Source organism: Eschrichtius robustus, chromosome 2 (assembly GCF_028021215.1).
Source record: "Eschrichtius robustus isolate mEscRob2 chromosome 2, mEscRob2.pri, whole genome shotgun sequence".
Taxonomy (NCBI): Eukaryota; Metazoa; Chordata; class Mammalia; order Artiodactyla; family Eschrichtiidae; genus Eschrichtius; species Eschrichtius robustus.
Genome location: NC_090825.1, coordinates 169934230 through 169948454, shown reverse-complemented (window position 1 = coordinate 169948454; position 14225 = coordinate 169934230). Strand labels below are relative to the sequence as shown.

Here is a 14225-nt window from a genome sequence, read left to right as displayed (position 1 = left end):
AGGGCAGCCAGCCAGCTGATAGCAGTAGTGTGATAAGAGCCCAGCTTTCCTGAATTCCACAGGTGGCCCCTGCTCCCCCTCCTCTCCAGAGGAACAAAGTACCTCCCCCACTTTCACCCCCAAATCTGCACCAGGAGGGTACTGCCCACTCCTTTATTAATAGATGTGTCGAACGCCCTGGCCAGGAGAGGCATTATTCATTTGTCTGATAAAAAGGTTCTCATTGGAAATAAAACTTCATGAAGATTCGGGCACTTTTAGAGAAAAAAATCCAAGACAAACGTGCGCCGTGTGGCGCAGCCAAAAAAATAAAATAAGAATGGCGAAGATAAAATTTTATTCAAGAACGTAACATACTAAAAAGACATTTCAGTTCTGTATTATGACAAAGCCAGTGGCCCTTAACAGGCCTGCCTCACACATTTCTCTTCTTGTCCTTCCTTAAGCCTCTCCCCAGACACACTCTGTGTTTTGATTCTCCAGAGCATTGATAATAAATAGAATTGTTTTCTTTCTATTTCCCCTGTCTTCCCCCACCATTTCTCCCTTAATCTCTTCCACTTCAGTTTTCCCAGGTTTACATGACCCCCATCCCCGAAGCTTTCACTGGCTCACCCCAGTAAAAAGGGGGTAGAGCACGCTCCGTTTTGTATCATTAAACAGTCGCTAACCCCTGACCTCCCACACCAGGTGGCTGAACCCAGTGTCACCCCAGGGGCACCAAAGTGAGGATGGAGCTTTCTCTGACTCCCAGTAAAAAAATCTGTGGATTGCAGGGTATCCACCACTCCCTGATAGCTGGGCAGTGCCTCCTGCTAGATTTGACTGAGCAACGGGACCTTTTGCAAGACCTGCACCACCCTAGAATTAATATCTCGGCTATTTGCATACTAGTTCCACCTGCTCTCATCACCAAGACAACCTACTCCCCAAAAGGAGCAATAAGAGAGATACTGGACTTCCGAGCCTCACAGTTTATCCAGCATGGGGTGGAGAGGAGAGACTTCATCCCTTAATACCCTGATTCTTAACAGCACCCCCAATTTGCCTTAGCCAGTCTCAGCACCTCCATTCCACGCACACCAAGTCATCCACTGCCCCATTTTCTTCACTGAGTGGTGCTGTAGCTTAAGATCTCTAGGGCCAGAGTCCACCTCAGCCCTTTCCCAGCTGGATAACAGCGGGCAAGTGCCTTTGCCTCTCTGGGCATCATCTTCCTCATCTGTAAAATGGGCCTGATCCTAGTAGCACCTCAGATGGTGATTGTTGTGGGGACTAAATGAGTTAATATGTGCAGGTCCTAAGGATAGTGGGGACACAAGCACCATCCTCTGAATTTAGGGACCTGAGCATGCCCCAGGCAAGATGTCCATTGCCCTTGGCAGAGGGATGCTGAAGTGATTAGCTGGCGAAGGGATGCAGTGCAGGACAGGCATTACGCAATCAGCTGCCTATTCCGGGCAGATGATGGCAGATCCCCAAGAGGGAAGGGGGAAGGGGCCTGACTTCAAAGTTTTCTGCCGCTTTTGAGTTCTCCTTGGAGACACTTGGAAATAAAACTTCCTGGAGATTGACACTAGGCCTCTGCAGGCTGAGCTTGTTAAAACTCCACTGCAAACAGAGCCAGCAGAAGAAACAAAAGCAAGACAAAACAAAGACCCTCAGATCCCCTTTCCATCCGAACAAGGGGCTCTTGGTCCATGTGTGAGGCTGTCCCTCTAACAAAACGTACGCCGTGATCTCAACTGCTGTGTTATTTAGTACAGTCTCTCTAGATGGTGACCAAAAGATTCAGATTCTCTTTGAAATGATAACTTCACGGAGCCTGCTTTTTGGTAGAGCTCTACTTAAAAGAATATACAGAATGATGAGAAAATATTCCCAGCCAGCTTTTCATCTGATGTACATGTGCAAAATACGTTCACCCCATCTCAACATCCCCAAAAGTCTTACCCCATCATCAGCTCAAAAATTCCAAATCTCATCATCTAACTCCAGTATTGGTAAGACTCTAGGTATGATCCATTTGGGGGCAAAATTTTCTTCCATCTGTGGACCTGAAAACTAGAAAACCAATTATCTGCTTCCAAAACACAAAGGTGGGACAAGCACAAAAATAGACATTCCTATTCCAAAAGGGGGAAATTGGAAGGAATAAAACGTCTCTGGTCCCCAGCAAGTTCTAAATCCAACAGAGCAAATTCCATTAGGTTTCCAGGCCTGCGAGCAATGCTGTAGCTCTCAGCTCATTCACACATTTATTCTTCACAGGAACTCAGCGAGATTATCATCCCCATGTTATGGGTGAGAAACAGGCTGAGTAAATCACCGGTGGTCACATAGCAAATAAGTTCCAGGATCTTCACTTTAGTCTCCATGTTATAGAGAAGGTTCTACTACTATTATCCCCAATTTAAAGATGAGGAAACCGGGACTTCCCTGGTGGCGCAGTGGATAAGACTCCACATTCCCAATGCAGGGGGCCTGGGTTCAATCCCTGTTCAAAGAGCTAGATGCCCACATGCATGCTGCAACTAAGAGTTCGCATGCCACAACTAAGGAGCCTGTCTGCTGCAACTAAGACCAGGTGCAACCAAATAAATAAATAAATATTTTTTTAAAAATTGAACAAACTCTGCTAAGATTTAAAAAATAAATAAAGATGAGGAAACTGAGGCTCAGGGAGGCTAATCAAGCTACAGAGGATCCCACAGCTAGTAAGTGGCATTGGTGAGACTCAAACCCAGGTCAGTCTGTCAATCTAGGACCTGCTCACATGACTGAGAAGTGAGGAATTTGCCTGGACCTGCCCTTCTCCCTCTGCGGCCTCAGGGACACAAGCCTGAAAATAAATTACCTCATCTCTCTTCTGCTTGCTAAAAACACCATGGACTTTTTGCAAGTTAAAATGCAAAAATAAAACAAGAAAGAGGGTACTGGTGGCTTAGCCAGTGGAAGGGCCTCCAGGGGAGGCCAGCTTTTTCTTTTTTTTTTAATTATTATTATTTTTTATTTGAAGTATAGTTGATTTACAGAGCCCAGCTTATTTTAAATTTTTAAGTGTTAGGTAGATTTAGGGTTACAGATTGGGCCTCAGGAAGCAGGCCTATGCTGTCCAGGGGCTTTGGTTCCTGCGATTGTACCTAATCTCCTGGGTGTTCGATGAATGGATACAATCTGAGGGCTGTCTTTTGCTCACATCTGGTCTCTTGAGTGAGTGTGTGATGGCGACAGCCTGACAAAGCCATTTTCTTTTTTTAATTTTTATATATTTATTTATTTATTTGGTTGCAGCAGGGAGGCTCCTTAGTTGTGGCACATGGGCTCCTTAGTTGTGGCAGGTGGGCTCCTTAGTTGCGGCTCGCGGGTTCCTTATTTATGGCATGCGAACTCTTAGTTGCAGCATGCGTGTGGGATCTAGTTCCCTGACCAGGGATTGAACCCAGGCCCCCTGCATTGGGAGTACGGAGTCTTATCCACTGCGCCACCAGGAAAGTCCCACAAAACCATTTTCTAGTATGCCTAACTCACCCTCTCCGGGCCTCAGTTTCCTCAACTGTGTAATGGGAGCATTAACAATTCAGGCATCATAAGATTGTCCCAGAAGTTAATGAGTCAAAATAGAAGAGAGGCTCGCTCACACTATTGGAGGTTGCAGTGAGTGCCAAGGATTCCCTGCACCCAGCAGCTGTGGGCTGAGCCTCCTGGGAGATCTCAAACTGCTTAGTAAGAGAGCTGCAGTGTCAGGTGGGGGTTAGTATGGGTGCTGGAGCCATGTGGTCTGGGTCCAAACTGCCTCTGCCAGCAACTGACTGTGTGGCCTTGGGCAAGGCCCTTCGTGTTTCTGGGCCTTGGTTTCCTCTTCTGTAAAAAGGGGATAACAGTACTACCCACTCCCTGTGGTTATTCTAAGGATTAGATGAGCTGACATGTCAAGGCTGGCACACAGCAAGTACTCAATATGTGTGAGCTCTTATGAGGAGGTGTGGAGGGCACGGGATACAGAATTGGGAGGTGCCTTTAAGAAGAGCCAGAGGGATAAGTCTTGGACTGCAGAGCCCTCTGGAGAGAGGAGTCGTTGAGATTATATACTACAGGTGTCCTGGGGTTTCCGGGAAACAGACTTTGCCAGGGCCAGTGCCCAGGGATGGGGGAAGAATGATGGGGCCTCTTATCTGAGGATCGAGGGTCCAGAAGAGGTGTCTGAAGGCAAACAGAACAAACTGGGCGTCAGGTCCACACAGATCCATGCACAGGCAGGCAGAGCTGGGACCAGCCGAAGACATAGAGTGAGCAGGGCCTGTAGCCACCCTCACCAAAGCCAGGGCTCCTGGGGGTCTCTGACAAGCTGGCGGTGAGTGTGCAGATGGGAGAAGGCAGGGGTTGATGGCAAGTCTAGGCCTGTGGGACTTCTCCTGGGCCTCAGTGTCCTTATCTGAAAAATGGGGACACTCATTTATCATTTGACAAGAAGTGACCAGGCATTTGCCATGTGCCAGGCCCTGTTCTGGGCACTGAAACCACAGCTGTGAACAAGACAGACAAAAATAAACCCCTTGCCTTGCGGAGCTGATGTCTCAGTGGGCATTGAGGTCGGAAAAGCTAAGCAAGGACCCTTAACTTTTTCCTCTCCTTCTCCAAATGCACTGAGCACTCAGACTCTTTTCTTCTCATGTCCATCTGCGTGGTGTTAATTATTTGAGTCACTGAGGCACCAAACCCCTACCCACCTCATCTCTCCCACTCTCCACCTTCAGCCATACCAGCCTCCTGAAACTCAACAAGCTTATCCCCACCTCATGGCCTTTGCACTGGCTGTTCCCCCCGCCTGGAATGCTTTGCCCACCACACTTGTATCCCTGTGAGAAATTACCTTGTTCATTTACTGGTTGTGTAGCCTTGGCAAGAGACTTAACCTCTCTGAGCTTCAGTTTTCTCATCTGTAAAATGGTGCTAGTAATTATCCCTCTTAGGGCTAAGGACGAAGGGGTTATTACAAGGCAAGTGTGTTACTGAAATGTTTGCTGTTATTATTTCTATTGTTATTTTTTATTATGTTAATGTACATATATTACCTGCTTTCCCTAACTGGAATATTGGGAAGGGGCATTCTTACTACAAGCATTTAAAGCCATGAGGCAGGGAATTGCGTGGCATTCCAGTGGTTAGGACTCCACGCTTTCACTGCCGAGGGCCGGGGTTCAATCCCTGGTCAGGGAACTAAGATCCCACAAGCCACATGGCGTGGCCAAAAAACAAAACAAAAAGATAAATCCATGAGGCAATTCCACCCCTAAAGAGATGGTGTCCCTGTGTCTGCTTTAGCCACTTCTGGAAACACTGTGTGTCCCCGTCCTGCCTCAGAGCTAATGGGAGACACATAGGCAGGGTCAGGAAGGTTTGGGTTGGAGACATGCGGACTCTGGCAGAAAGTTCTTTTCCCTTCTGATTTCTCCATGAAGGAGTAGCCTCATCTCTTAGGGAGCAGCCCTCCTGGCAGGAGAAGCACCACACTGAAACCTGGGAGGGTGGGCACTTACACTCCCACGGGGTCTTGATCCCTAACAAGAATGGACCAGGCACCGGACAGTTTCAGGACACGGCCCCTCGACCGCCAACTTGTACCTCGAATGGTGGAATCTTAGGCAGGATCTGGAGACATTCCCTCTATGTTCTAACTCACTTATGGGTTCTTTTTCATTGGCCTGCCTGCCACAGAGAGAACCAGGGCTCCGGGGTCCCCGTGTCGGGCCCCAACCTGTCAACCACCCGGCCGATCCAGCAGGACCTGGGCCGCCAAGACCCACCCCTGGCCGAGGATATTGACAACATGAAGAACAACAAGCTGGCCACCGCGGAGTCAGCAAGTCCCCACGACAGCCTCGGCCATGCCGGCCTGCCCCAGAGCCCGGCCAAGATGGTGAACAGCACCGACCCCAGCCCCACGCCTGCCCCACCTGCCATGGCCACCAACCCCCAGCATGCTTCCAGCCGCCGGACACCCAACAACCCGGGGAACCCGTCCAACCCCGGCCCCCCCAAGACCCCCGAGAACAGCCTTATCGTCACCAACCCCAGCAGCACCCAGACCACCTCAGCTAAGACTGCCAGGAAACCCGACCACACCACGGTGGACATCCCCCCAGCCTGCCCGCGCCCCCTCAACCACACCGTCGTCCAAGGTATGAGCTCCAATCTCACACATGAGCCGGCCTCCTGGGCTCAATCCCCAGAGGCTCAGTTGGGTGACTCTGGACAGTGGCTCCACCTCTCTGGCCTCAGTTGCTTCATCTGGAAAATGGATAGAGACATAGTTCCTGCCCCCACAGGGCTGCTGGGAGAATTAAATGAGATAATATGCATACGATGCCTGGCAAGTACACAATAGGTTAGCAACATTTCCTGCATCCCAAATTCCCACAGGAGAGCCAGGGAGCCACCATATTTGAGGAGTCAACGGATTCCTCTGATGGAAATCTGGGGGAGTCAGATGATTCTTTAGGACAGCGCTGTCCAAAAGAAATGTGACACAGGCCACCTATGTAATTTTAAACTTTCTAGGGGAATCCGCTGGTGGTCCAGCGGTTAGGACTACATGCTTCCACTGCAGGGGGCACGGATTCGATCCCTGGTTGGGGAACTAAGATCCTGCAAGCCGAGTGGTGCAGCCAAAATAATTAATTAATTTATCTATTTATTTATTAAACTTTCTAGTAGCCATGTTAAAAGAAAGAAAGAAGGGACGAAAGGAGAAAAGGAGGGAGGGAAGAGGGAGGAAGGAAGGAAGGAAGGAGTGATTTTAAAAATAAGGAAGAAATAGGTGAATTGAACTTTAATAGTTAAATCGTATTTAACCCAAAATACTATTGATCTGTATCCAAAATGTTAACATGTCAATGTGTCATCAATACCTTTTAAATTATTAATGAGCTACCTTACATTCTTTTTCTCGTACTCAGTCTTGGAAATCTGGCGTGTTTTTACACTGCATGCCGCAGTTTGGACTAGCCACGTTTCAAATGCTGGACGGTGCAGGTCTAGGACCTTGAGGGATTGGCTGTTTTTGCCCCCCACCCCCCCAAACTCCCCCTTGTAAGATTACGATCTGAGAAGCACCAGGAATTTGGAAATTACCCCGAGCTTATTATTTTTAAGATGATAATGGTAGCCCAGTTCTATGCAAAAGCTGTCCATGAGTTTGCTCTATAAATGCTTGCCACAGTCCTACAAGGCGGATCTTGTCATTGTGCCCATTTCACAGATGAAAAAACTGAGGCTCAGCAAGGCTCAGCCTGTCCACGGACCCATAGAGTGGCTAGGCTGCAGGATCAATGCTCAGGAGGATGGTGCCTCACCCCACTCAGGAGAGGGGTGTTAATGGGGGAAAACCCTGCAGTTTGACTATGGGAGGGGCTCAGTATTCTCATCTGTAAAGTGGGGCTCTTGGCCACCCTGCCTGTCTCCAAGTGACAATATAAAGGTCATCATAGGCTGGGGGGTAGGTCTATGTTAGTTTCCCATGAGGGTCCCAGCAGACTCAAGGCTGTAGAGTGGTTGAGAGCAAGCACTCTGGGGCCAGGCTACCCGGGTTCAAATCCCAGCTTTGCCACATCCCAGCCATGTGACCTTAGGCAAGCCACTTCACCTCTCTGTGCCTCAGTTTCCTCATCTGTAAAGTGGGCATCATAAAGTACCAACCTCATAGGGTCAGGTGAGGATTAAATGGCATAATAGGGTGCTTGGCTCATAGTAGGCACTTTGTGTCAGCTGCTTATTGCCTGCTCTGGAGAGTAGGCAGGAGACCAGAGGTTTGCGGGAAATCGTGGAGGGAGCCCTGTGTTGCTTCTTTTCCCAACAGTGAACAAAAACGCCAACCCAGACCCACTGCCAAAAAAGGAGGAAGAGAAGAAAGAGGAGGAGGAAGACGACCCCGGGGAAGACGGCCCCAAGCCCATGCCCCCCTACAGCTCCATGTTTATCCTCTCTACAACCAACCCGTGAGTATGGCCCATGGCCAGGGCAGGGGGCCCAGGGCTCCCACTGGGGCAGTGGAAGTCAGGACAGAGGGCAGAGCCAGACAAAGGGTAGTGGGGGAGAGTTGCCTCTAAGACCATTAGTCCATAGGAGACCTTTGAGCAAATTAAAAAATGATGTCCCTTTCTTAAGTCATAGAAGATAGAAACTTATCATAAAGTACTGATTTTGTTGGAAAAGACCCCCTCCTGCCACCAACTAAAAACCACTGTCATAAATATCCACATCTACACTGTCTGTGATGTGAGAGGTGTCCCTTAGAAATGGCTGCCTTGTGCAGTGCACAACCTGTACAATTGTACATGGCAGCCCAGGTCCCTGAGCTCTGCTCTACAAGGATTTGGATTCTGGGTAGATGGTCTCTGAGTTCATGGCCCTCTGTCTTGGGCATCCTTGAGGAGGCTGGATTATTTAGGGGAGAAATTTATCGCATGTATGTCTTGGTGGCTCAGAGGTTGTTTTAGAATTGCATTTTTCCAAAGGGTGTTTTTTGAAACCCTGGTCCCTCAAAATGCTCCTTGGCAAAGAAGAATCATGTCAAATAAGCTTCAGGGGAAACTGCTTTCTCTAACCTGCTTCTTGGAGACTCACCCTGTGCATTTACTTTTTTATGTGGTTGACATTATCTATTTTAATAAAGAAATTCTTATGTGGCACTTAGCACCAGGCACTATTCTGAATACTTTACAAATAAAAAAATTTTCTCATAATAACCCTATAGGGGTTGGTACTTTGCTTATCCCCATTGGACAGATGAAGAAACTGAGGTCCAGAGAGATGAAGTCACCTGCCCAAAGTCAAACAGCAAGCAAGTGGGAGAGCCCAGACAGACTGACTCCAGCATCCTTGCTCTTAGCCACTCAGCCCTGCAGCCATTCATACAATCTCATGACATATTTATCATTATTAGCTCCACTTGAGGCTAATTATTTCATTATTATCTCATTAGCATATTGAAGGCTCTGATAAGGCCTGCAATTCATAATTTAAGTAACTAACTTTTTGGAGCCCCTACCATGTACCAGGCATATATTAACTCCTTTGATCCTCACGTTCTTGTGCGTTAGACACTATTGTTATGGTCATTTCACCGATGAGGGCACTGAGGTACAATAGCTTGCCTCAGGTCACCCAACTAATTGAAAACACAAAAAGGAAATCTACCTAACCCAGAATTTCCCAATTTTGTTTGACCATGTGACATTTTATGCATAAAAAGCTTTTCATCTCCTACAGCATCAAGGACAATATGTCTTCAACTCAGCCTGTGAGTTAAGATGTTCCAAGAGGGTGGTTTGGAAGTGATGGGAACTTATAAACAGAGACGTGGATCTCTTCCCTCACTGAGGGCTCCCCTGCCCCAAGAGGGTCCCCAGATGAAGGAGCTTGTTACTCTGTTGGGTGTGGGACCTTGGGAGTTAGAGATCATCTCAGATAGTGGTAGGTGACAGAAGGAGATTACAGAGGAAGGGGCTCGATAGCCTGCGGTCTGAGTGGACCTCTGCACGCCTACCTGTCCCCAGCCTTCGCCGCCTGTGCCATTACATCCTGAACCTGCGCTACTTTGAGATGTGCATCCTCATGGTCATCGCCATGAGCAGCATCGCCCTGGCGGCTGAGGACCCCGTGCAGCCCAACGCACCGCGGAACAATGTGAGTCCCACCCAGCAGGTTCCCTCCAGCCCAGCTACTCTGTCACCAGCCGCTTTCTCCTGCATCGTGAAAGCTGATAGCTAGGGTGGAATAACTGTTGGGGGCACCCCTGGGCGCAGCCCTTGTGGCCACTGGTTGGGAGGGGAAGCTCTGATTCTCTTCTTGAGGAAGGATGTTCCTTGCGACTGTGGTTCCGTGTGCCTGGTGGGGAAGAGGTGGCCAAGAGGGGGCTGAAAATTGCCGGAATCCCTGGTGGGGGGAGTGAGTCTGGCAGGATGTGGAGGTGCACAAGCTCTGCGTGGAGTGTGGGGGGGTTACTGAGACAGGGGGTGTTCCAGAGGCATCTCCTCTGCAGTCAGGTCTCACCAAATGGAATTTTTGGTTTTGATGCGAAGCTTTGAAAGAAAGGATTATTTTGACTCAGAGGCACCTCCTAAACTTTGAGCTTTTGGGAGAGCTTAAAAGCTCTCCGTTTGGGGGCCCAAGGTCTGCTAACAGCCCCTGTCAGTTGAGCACTTGCTGTGTCCCAGGCACAACCCCAGGTGCTTGGGGTATCCCCATTGGACAGATGAGGAAACTGAGGCTCAGGGAGGTTTAGTGACCTGTCCAGGGTCACACAGCAGAATTCCAATTCTGCCCCCACTAGATCTCCCGCTGCTTCCCTCAACTGTCTCCATTTATCAAACACCTACTGTGCGCATGTCCCCGATTAAGTCCTGCCATGCAGGAATGAGTGTGTGCCGTGGTTGAGAGGGGAAACCAAGGCACCAGCAGGCCAGGGCATGACAGAGGCTGGACTGGTGGCAGCGCCTTCTTCCCCAGCTCCTTCCTCGACCCCCATCACCCCCTACACGAGCCACCTTCCTCTGGGAGTGGGGCCCTGCCGCCCTCGCTAAGTAGGTTAGGAGCCTTGGCGAGGCTGGCAAGTCCCATAAATCAAGCCCGTCCTCAGCTTACGTTGCACTTTCCCTTCCTTCACAGGCCTGGCAGGCCCCCTGGGGACCCGATGGGGGAGATGGAAGGAAATAATTAGAACAAGCCTCCTGGAGGAAACTGGTACCAGGGCAGGGCTGAGGCTGCAATCTGTTATCTCCTGCTGCCTGGTTTCAACTAGGGACCCAGGGAGCCAGGCTTGGGGAAGGGGCGTCCCAAGAGGGGTCAGCAAACCCCCTGCTGACTCTAGGAGACTGGAGCAGGCTTTGTCTCTGGCAGGGAGGGGATGGGCATGGGGGCTCCAGGGGGACCGCTGCAGCTCCTGGGGCTGTAGAGAACCCTGGCAGGGCTCAGACCAGCCCCCATGGAGCGTTTGCAGAGCTCTGGTTCCCCTGCCCCATCCCCACTGCTCCATCTCACAGTTGAAACATCTCTCCTCAAAGCCCTCCCTCTTCTGGACTTCCCTGGCTGTCCAGTGGTTAAGACTCCACACTTCCACTGCAGGGGGCACGGGTTTGATCCCTGGTTGGGGGAACTGAGATCCCACATGCCGCACGGCCAAAAAAATAATAATAAATTTTTTTTTAAAAGCCGTCTCTCTTCAAGAGCATGGTAAGGCAGCTGATACCCTGGGCCCCCTCCCGAGTTCTTTTTATTAGCTGATCTAGAACCGGCCTCAGAAAAGTGCCCAGAACACGTATGATCCATTCATTTATCGAGTGCACTCCCCCATGTAAGCACCACCCAAGCCAAGAAGTAAAACAAAACTGAGCGTGACCACAGGCACCTCTTTGATCGCCCCCATCCCTTCCCTCTGGAGCTGGGTTCACAAGTGGGAACAAGGTCTTCAGACATGTTTGGGTGTTGTGAGTTGGGACAGGTGGAGGGTTGCTACTGGCATCAAGAGGGTGGGGACCAGGGACACTGTTCATCACCCTGCAGCGCAGAGGGCAGCCTCACCACAGAGAATGACCTGACCCCTGTTGTCAACAGTGCTTGAAAAACCCTTACCTTAGAGGTATCAAAATCCCCACTTCTGGAAGGAGCGCTTCTTAGCTGCTCTGATTTTCCCACCTGTACATGCATCCTTAAACACTAGAAGTTTTTTGCCTGTTTCTAACACTAAACAGATGGGATAAATTCTGTGCATCTCTCTGTCACCCAAAATCGTGTCCACCATGACATGAGCATGTATTGATGCTGGTAGTGACAGTCATTCTTTTCCGTTGCTGTTTAATATTTCACTCCATGCCATGATTTGTTTATGCATCTTCCATTTGACACACATTTGGATTGTCTGCAGTTTAGAATGCTGTCACGACATCCCCTACCCCCAACATGGGGCCCCTGGGCTTGACTTTCTCCAGGGTCTAAAACCAGTAATGGAGTTTCTGGATCATACATAGAATTTACATGTGGTTGGCCCCAAAGATGCAGCCAGAATGTTTACTCGCACCAGCAACGTACAAGGCTCCCACTGCTCCACAGTCTTGCCCACACTTGGTGCTGTCAGCTCTTTCATTGAGCCAACCTGGTGGGTGTGGAATCTCATTGGGAATTTGATTTGCATTTCCCTGTGATAAATGAGACTGAAAACCTTTTTGGATTCCAGTGAGCTACAGAAAATTTCCTTTTGTAGAGGTCCAAAAGATCTACATATTAGATATGGTTGAACCTAATTTATTGGTCTTTTGATTTCCTCTTGCTCCACTTATTAAGCTCTCCAGGATTTGATTCAGCTTACCACCTGGCCTGCCTTTCCCCCCACCTCCTTTCCTTCCTTCTTTCCTCCTTTCCTTCCATTCATTGCTTTATTTAGTAATTATTTAATGAGCAGCTACTGTGTGCCACGTGCTGAGCTAAACATCAAGGATTGACAGGGTATGAGACAGTCCCTGCCATCTCAGAGCTCACAGAGCACCAGGCCTTTATCCATGCTGTGCTCTCTGCCCAGTACACCTGAAATGCTCTCCCACCACCATCCCCTCAGCCTTCCCACAACCTTCCAGCCCCTTGCACCTGCTGCACATCCCAGGAAGTTGGCCATCCTGGCCGCTCTGGTCTCCAATGGCCCTTCAAGCACCACACATAATGAGAATGTGAGTCGTGACCACACAGATCACAGATCCCAGCTCCTGCAGGACCCAGTGCAGCCACAGCTAGTCATGCATTCATTCAGCAAACATTTCTTGAGTATGCCTGGCCCTGTACTATAAGCTGGAGATGCCACAGGGACAGACAAACATCCCTGCCCTTGTGAGGTTGACTTTCAGGTTGGGGAGGTGGACAGTGAGATTATTAATAACTATAAGAAATAGTGTGTCAGGATGTGATACGTGCTAGGGATGAGGGATATGGGGGAAGGGGCAGACTTGGTGGAATTTTAAACAGGCAGTCAGGGAAGGCCTCACTGAGAAAGTGATATTTGAGCCAAGTCATAAAGGAGGAGAGAGAGGGAATCAGTTGGAACATGGGGAAGAGCATTCCAGGCAGAGGGAACAGCCTGTGCAAAGGCCCTGAGGTGAGAACATCCAGGGTGGCAGAATCAAGAGTGAGCAAGGGGGAGGGTAGGACAAGATGAGGGCAAGGAGGTGGCCAGGCAGATTGTGCAGGGCCTTGGAGGCCACGAGGAGGACTTTGGCTTTTACCCGAGTGAGGTGTGAGCCACGGAGGGTTCTTGAGCAGAGAAGAGGGTGGCGGGTGACCTGACTTGAGTGCTCACAGGTGCCCTCTGGTGGCCATCCTTAGTAATTACCAGCCCTTACTTCTCCAAGGCAAATCTGATTAAGTCAGCCCCCTGCGCTTACCATGTGCTGGGCACTGTGCCAGCACACTCAACATCCTCACGCCAGGGTCACACCAGGGATGTGCTATGGCATGGCCAGGAAAGGGGCCAGAGTGCAGGATGTTGCCCGTCCAGAGAGAAACCACTAATGCCTGGTGTTGTGTAAAGTGGTGGAGAGAGGGAGAATCAACCCACCCTGCTGAGTGTGTGGCCCCGGAGTGGGGAGGGAGATGGGCGCCACAGTGAGGTTTGTCCCCAGTGTCTGTCCTGGACGGCTAATCATGTTTAGGAAACCCTGTGTGGGAACAGTTACTCACCCAGGAGACCCAGCAGGTCAGAGGCACTGGGGGATCAGACCTGTCGCCCACAGAGATGCAGTCCTCCCTGAACTTCCCTGGGGCCACCTCTAGTCTATATAGTGCTTTGGGCAAATAAAAAAATGCACCCTTTCCGTTGGTAAGCAGACCAGCCTGGTAGAGTGATTTTTTTGCTAGGACTTTGCTGCCATCTGCTGGACAGTTTCATTCACAACATACAAATCTGCCCTGAGACAGTGGGAGGAGGCCCTTGGGTAGTGCACGACCTGCCCAACTGTACATGGATGCAGCATTTCCTCATGTGGATGGAGATTCTGCTCCCTGGGGACTTTGTTGGAGGCCACACACCCCAGTGGACCAAGGCTAGGTGCACGGGGGCTCTGCTGGAGCAAGCCAATGATCCGCTGCCCCCTTGCTTTTATCCCCTGCAGGTGCTGCGATATTTTGACTACGTTTTTACAGGCGTCTTTACCTTTGAGATGGTGATCAAGGTGAGTGCCAGG

The 14225-nt window shown here is 49.9% G+C and overlaps 1 protein-coding gene across 3 annotated transcripts in view; it reads left to right on the top strand.

Moving 5' to 3' along the window:
- CACNA1A (calcium voltage-gated channel subunit alpha1 A) overlaps positions 1 to 14225 on the top strand; it is a 234429-nt gene that overhangs the window by 159568 nt on the left and 60636 nt on the right. For all 3 annotated transcript variants that reach the window (XM_068534814.1, XM_068534815.1, XM_068534816.1), the window contains exons 20-23: positions 5719 to 6182; positions 7859 to 7997; positions 9558 to 9687; positions 14154 to 14213. In XM_068534814.1, coding sequence (XP_068390915.1) covers positions 5719 to 6182; positions 7859 to 7997; positions 9558 to 9687; positions 14154 to 14213 — 793 coding nt within the window. The remainder of the gene's footprint in view (positions 1 to 5718; positions 6183 to 7858; positions 7998 to 9557; positions 9688 to 14153; positions 14214 to 14225) is intronic.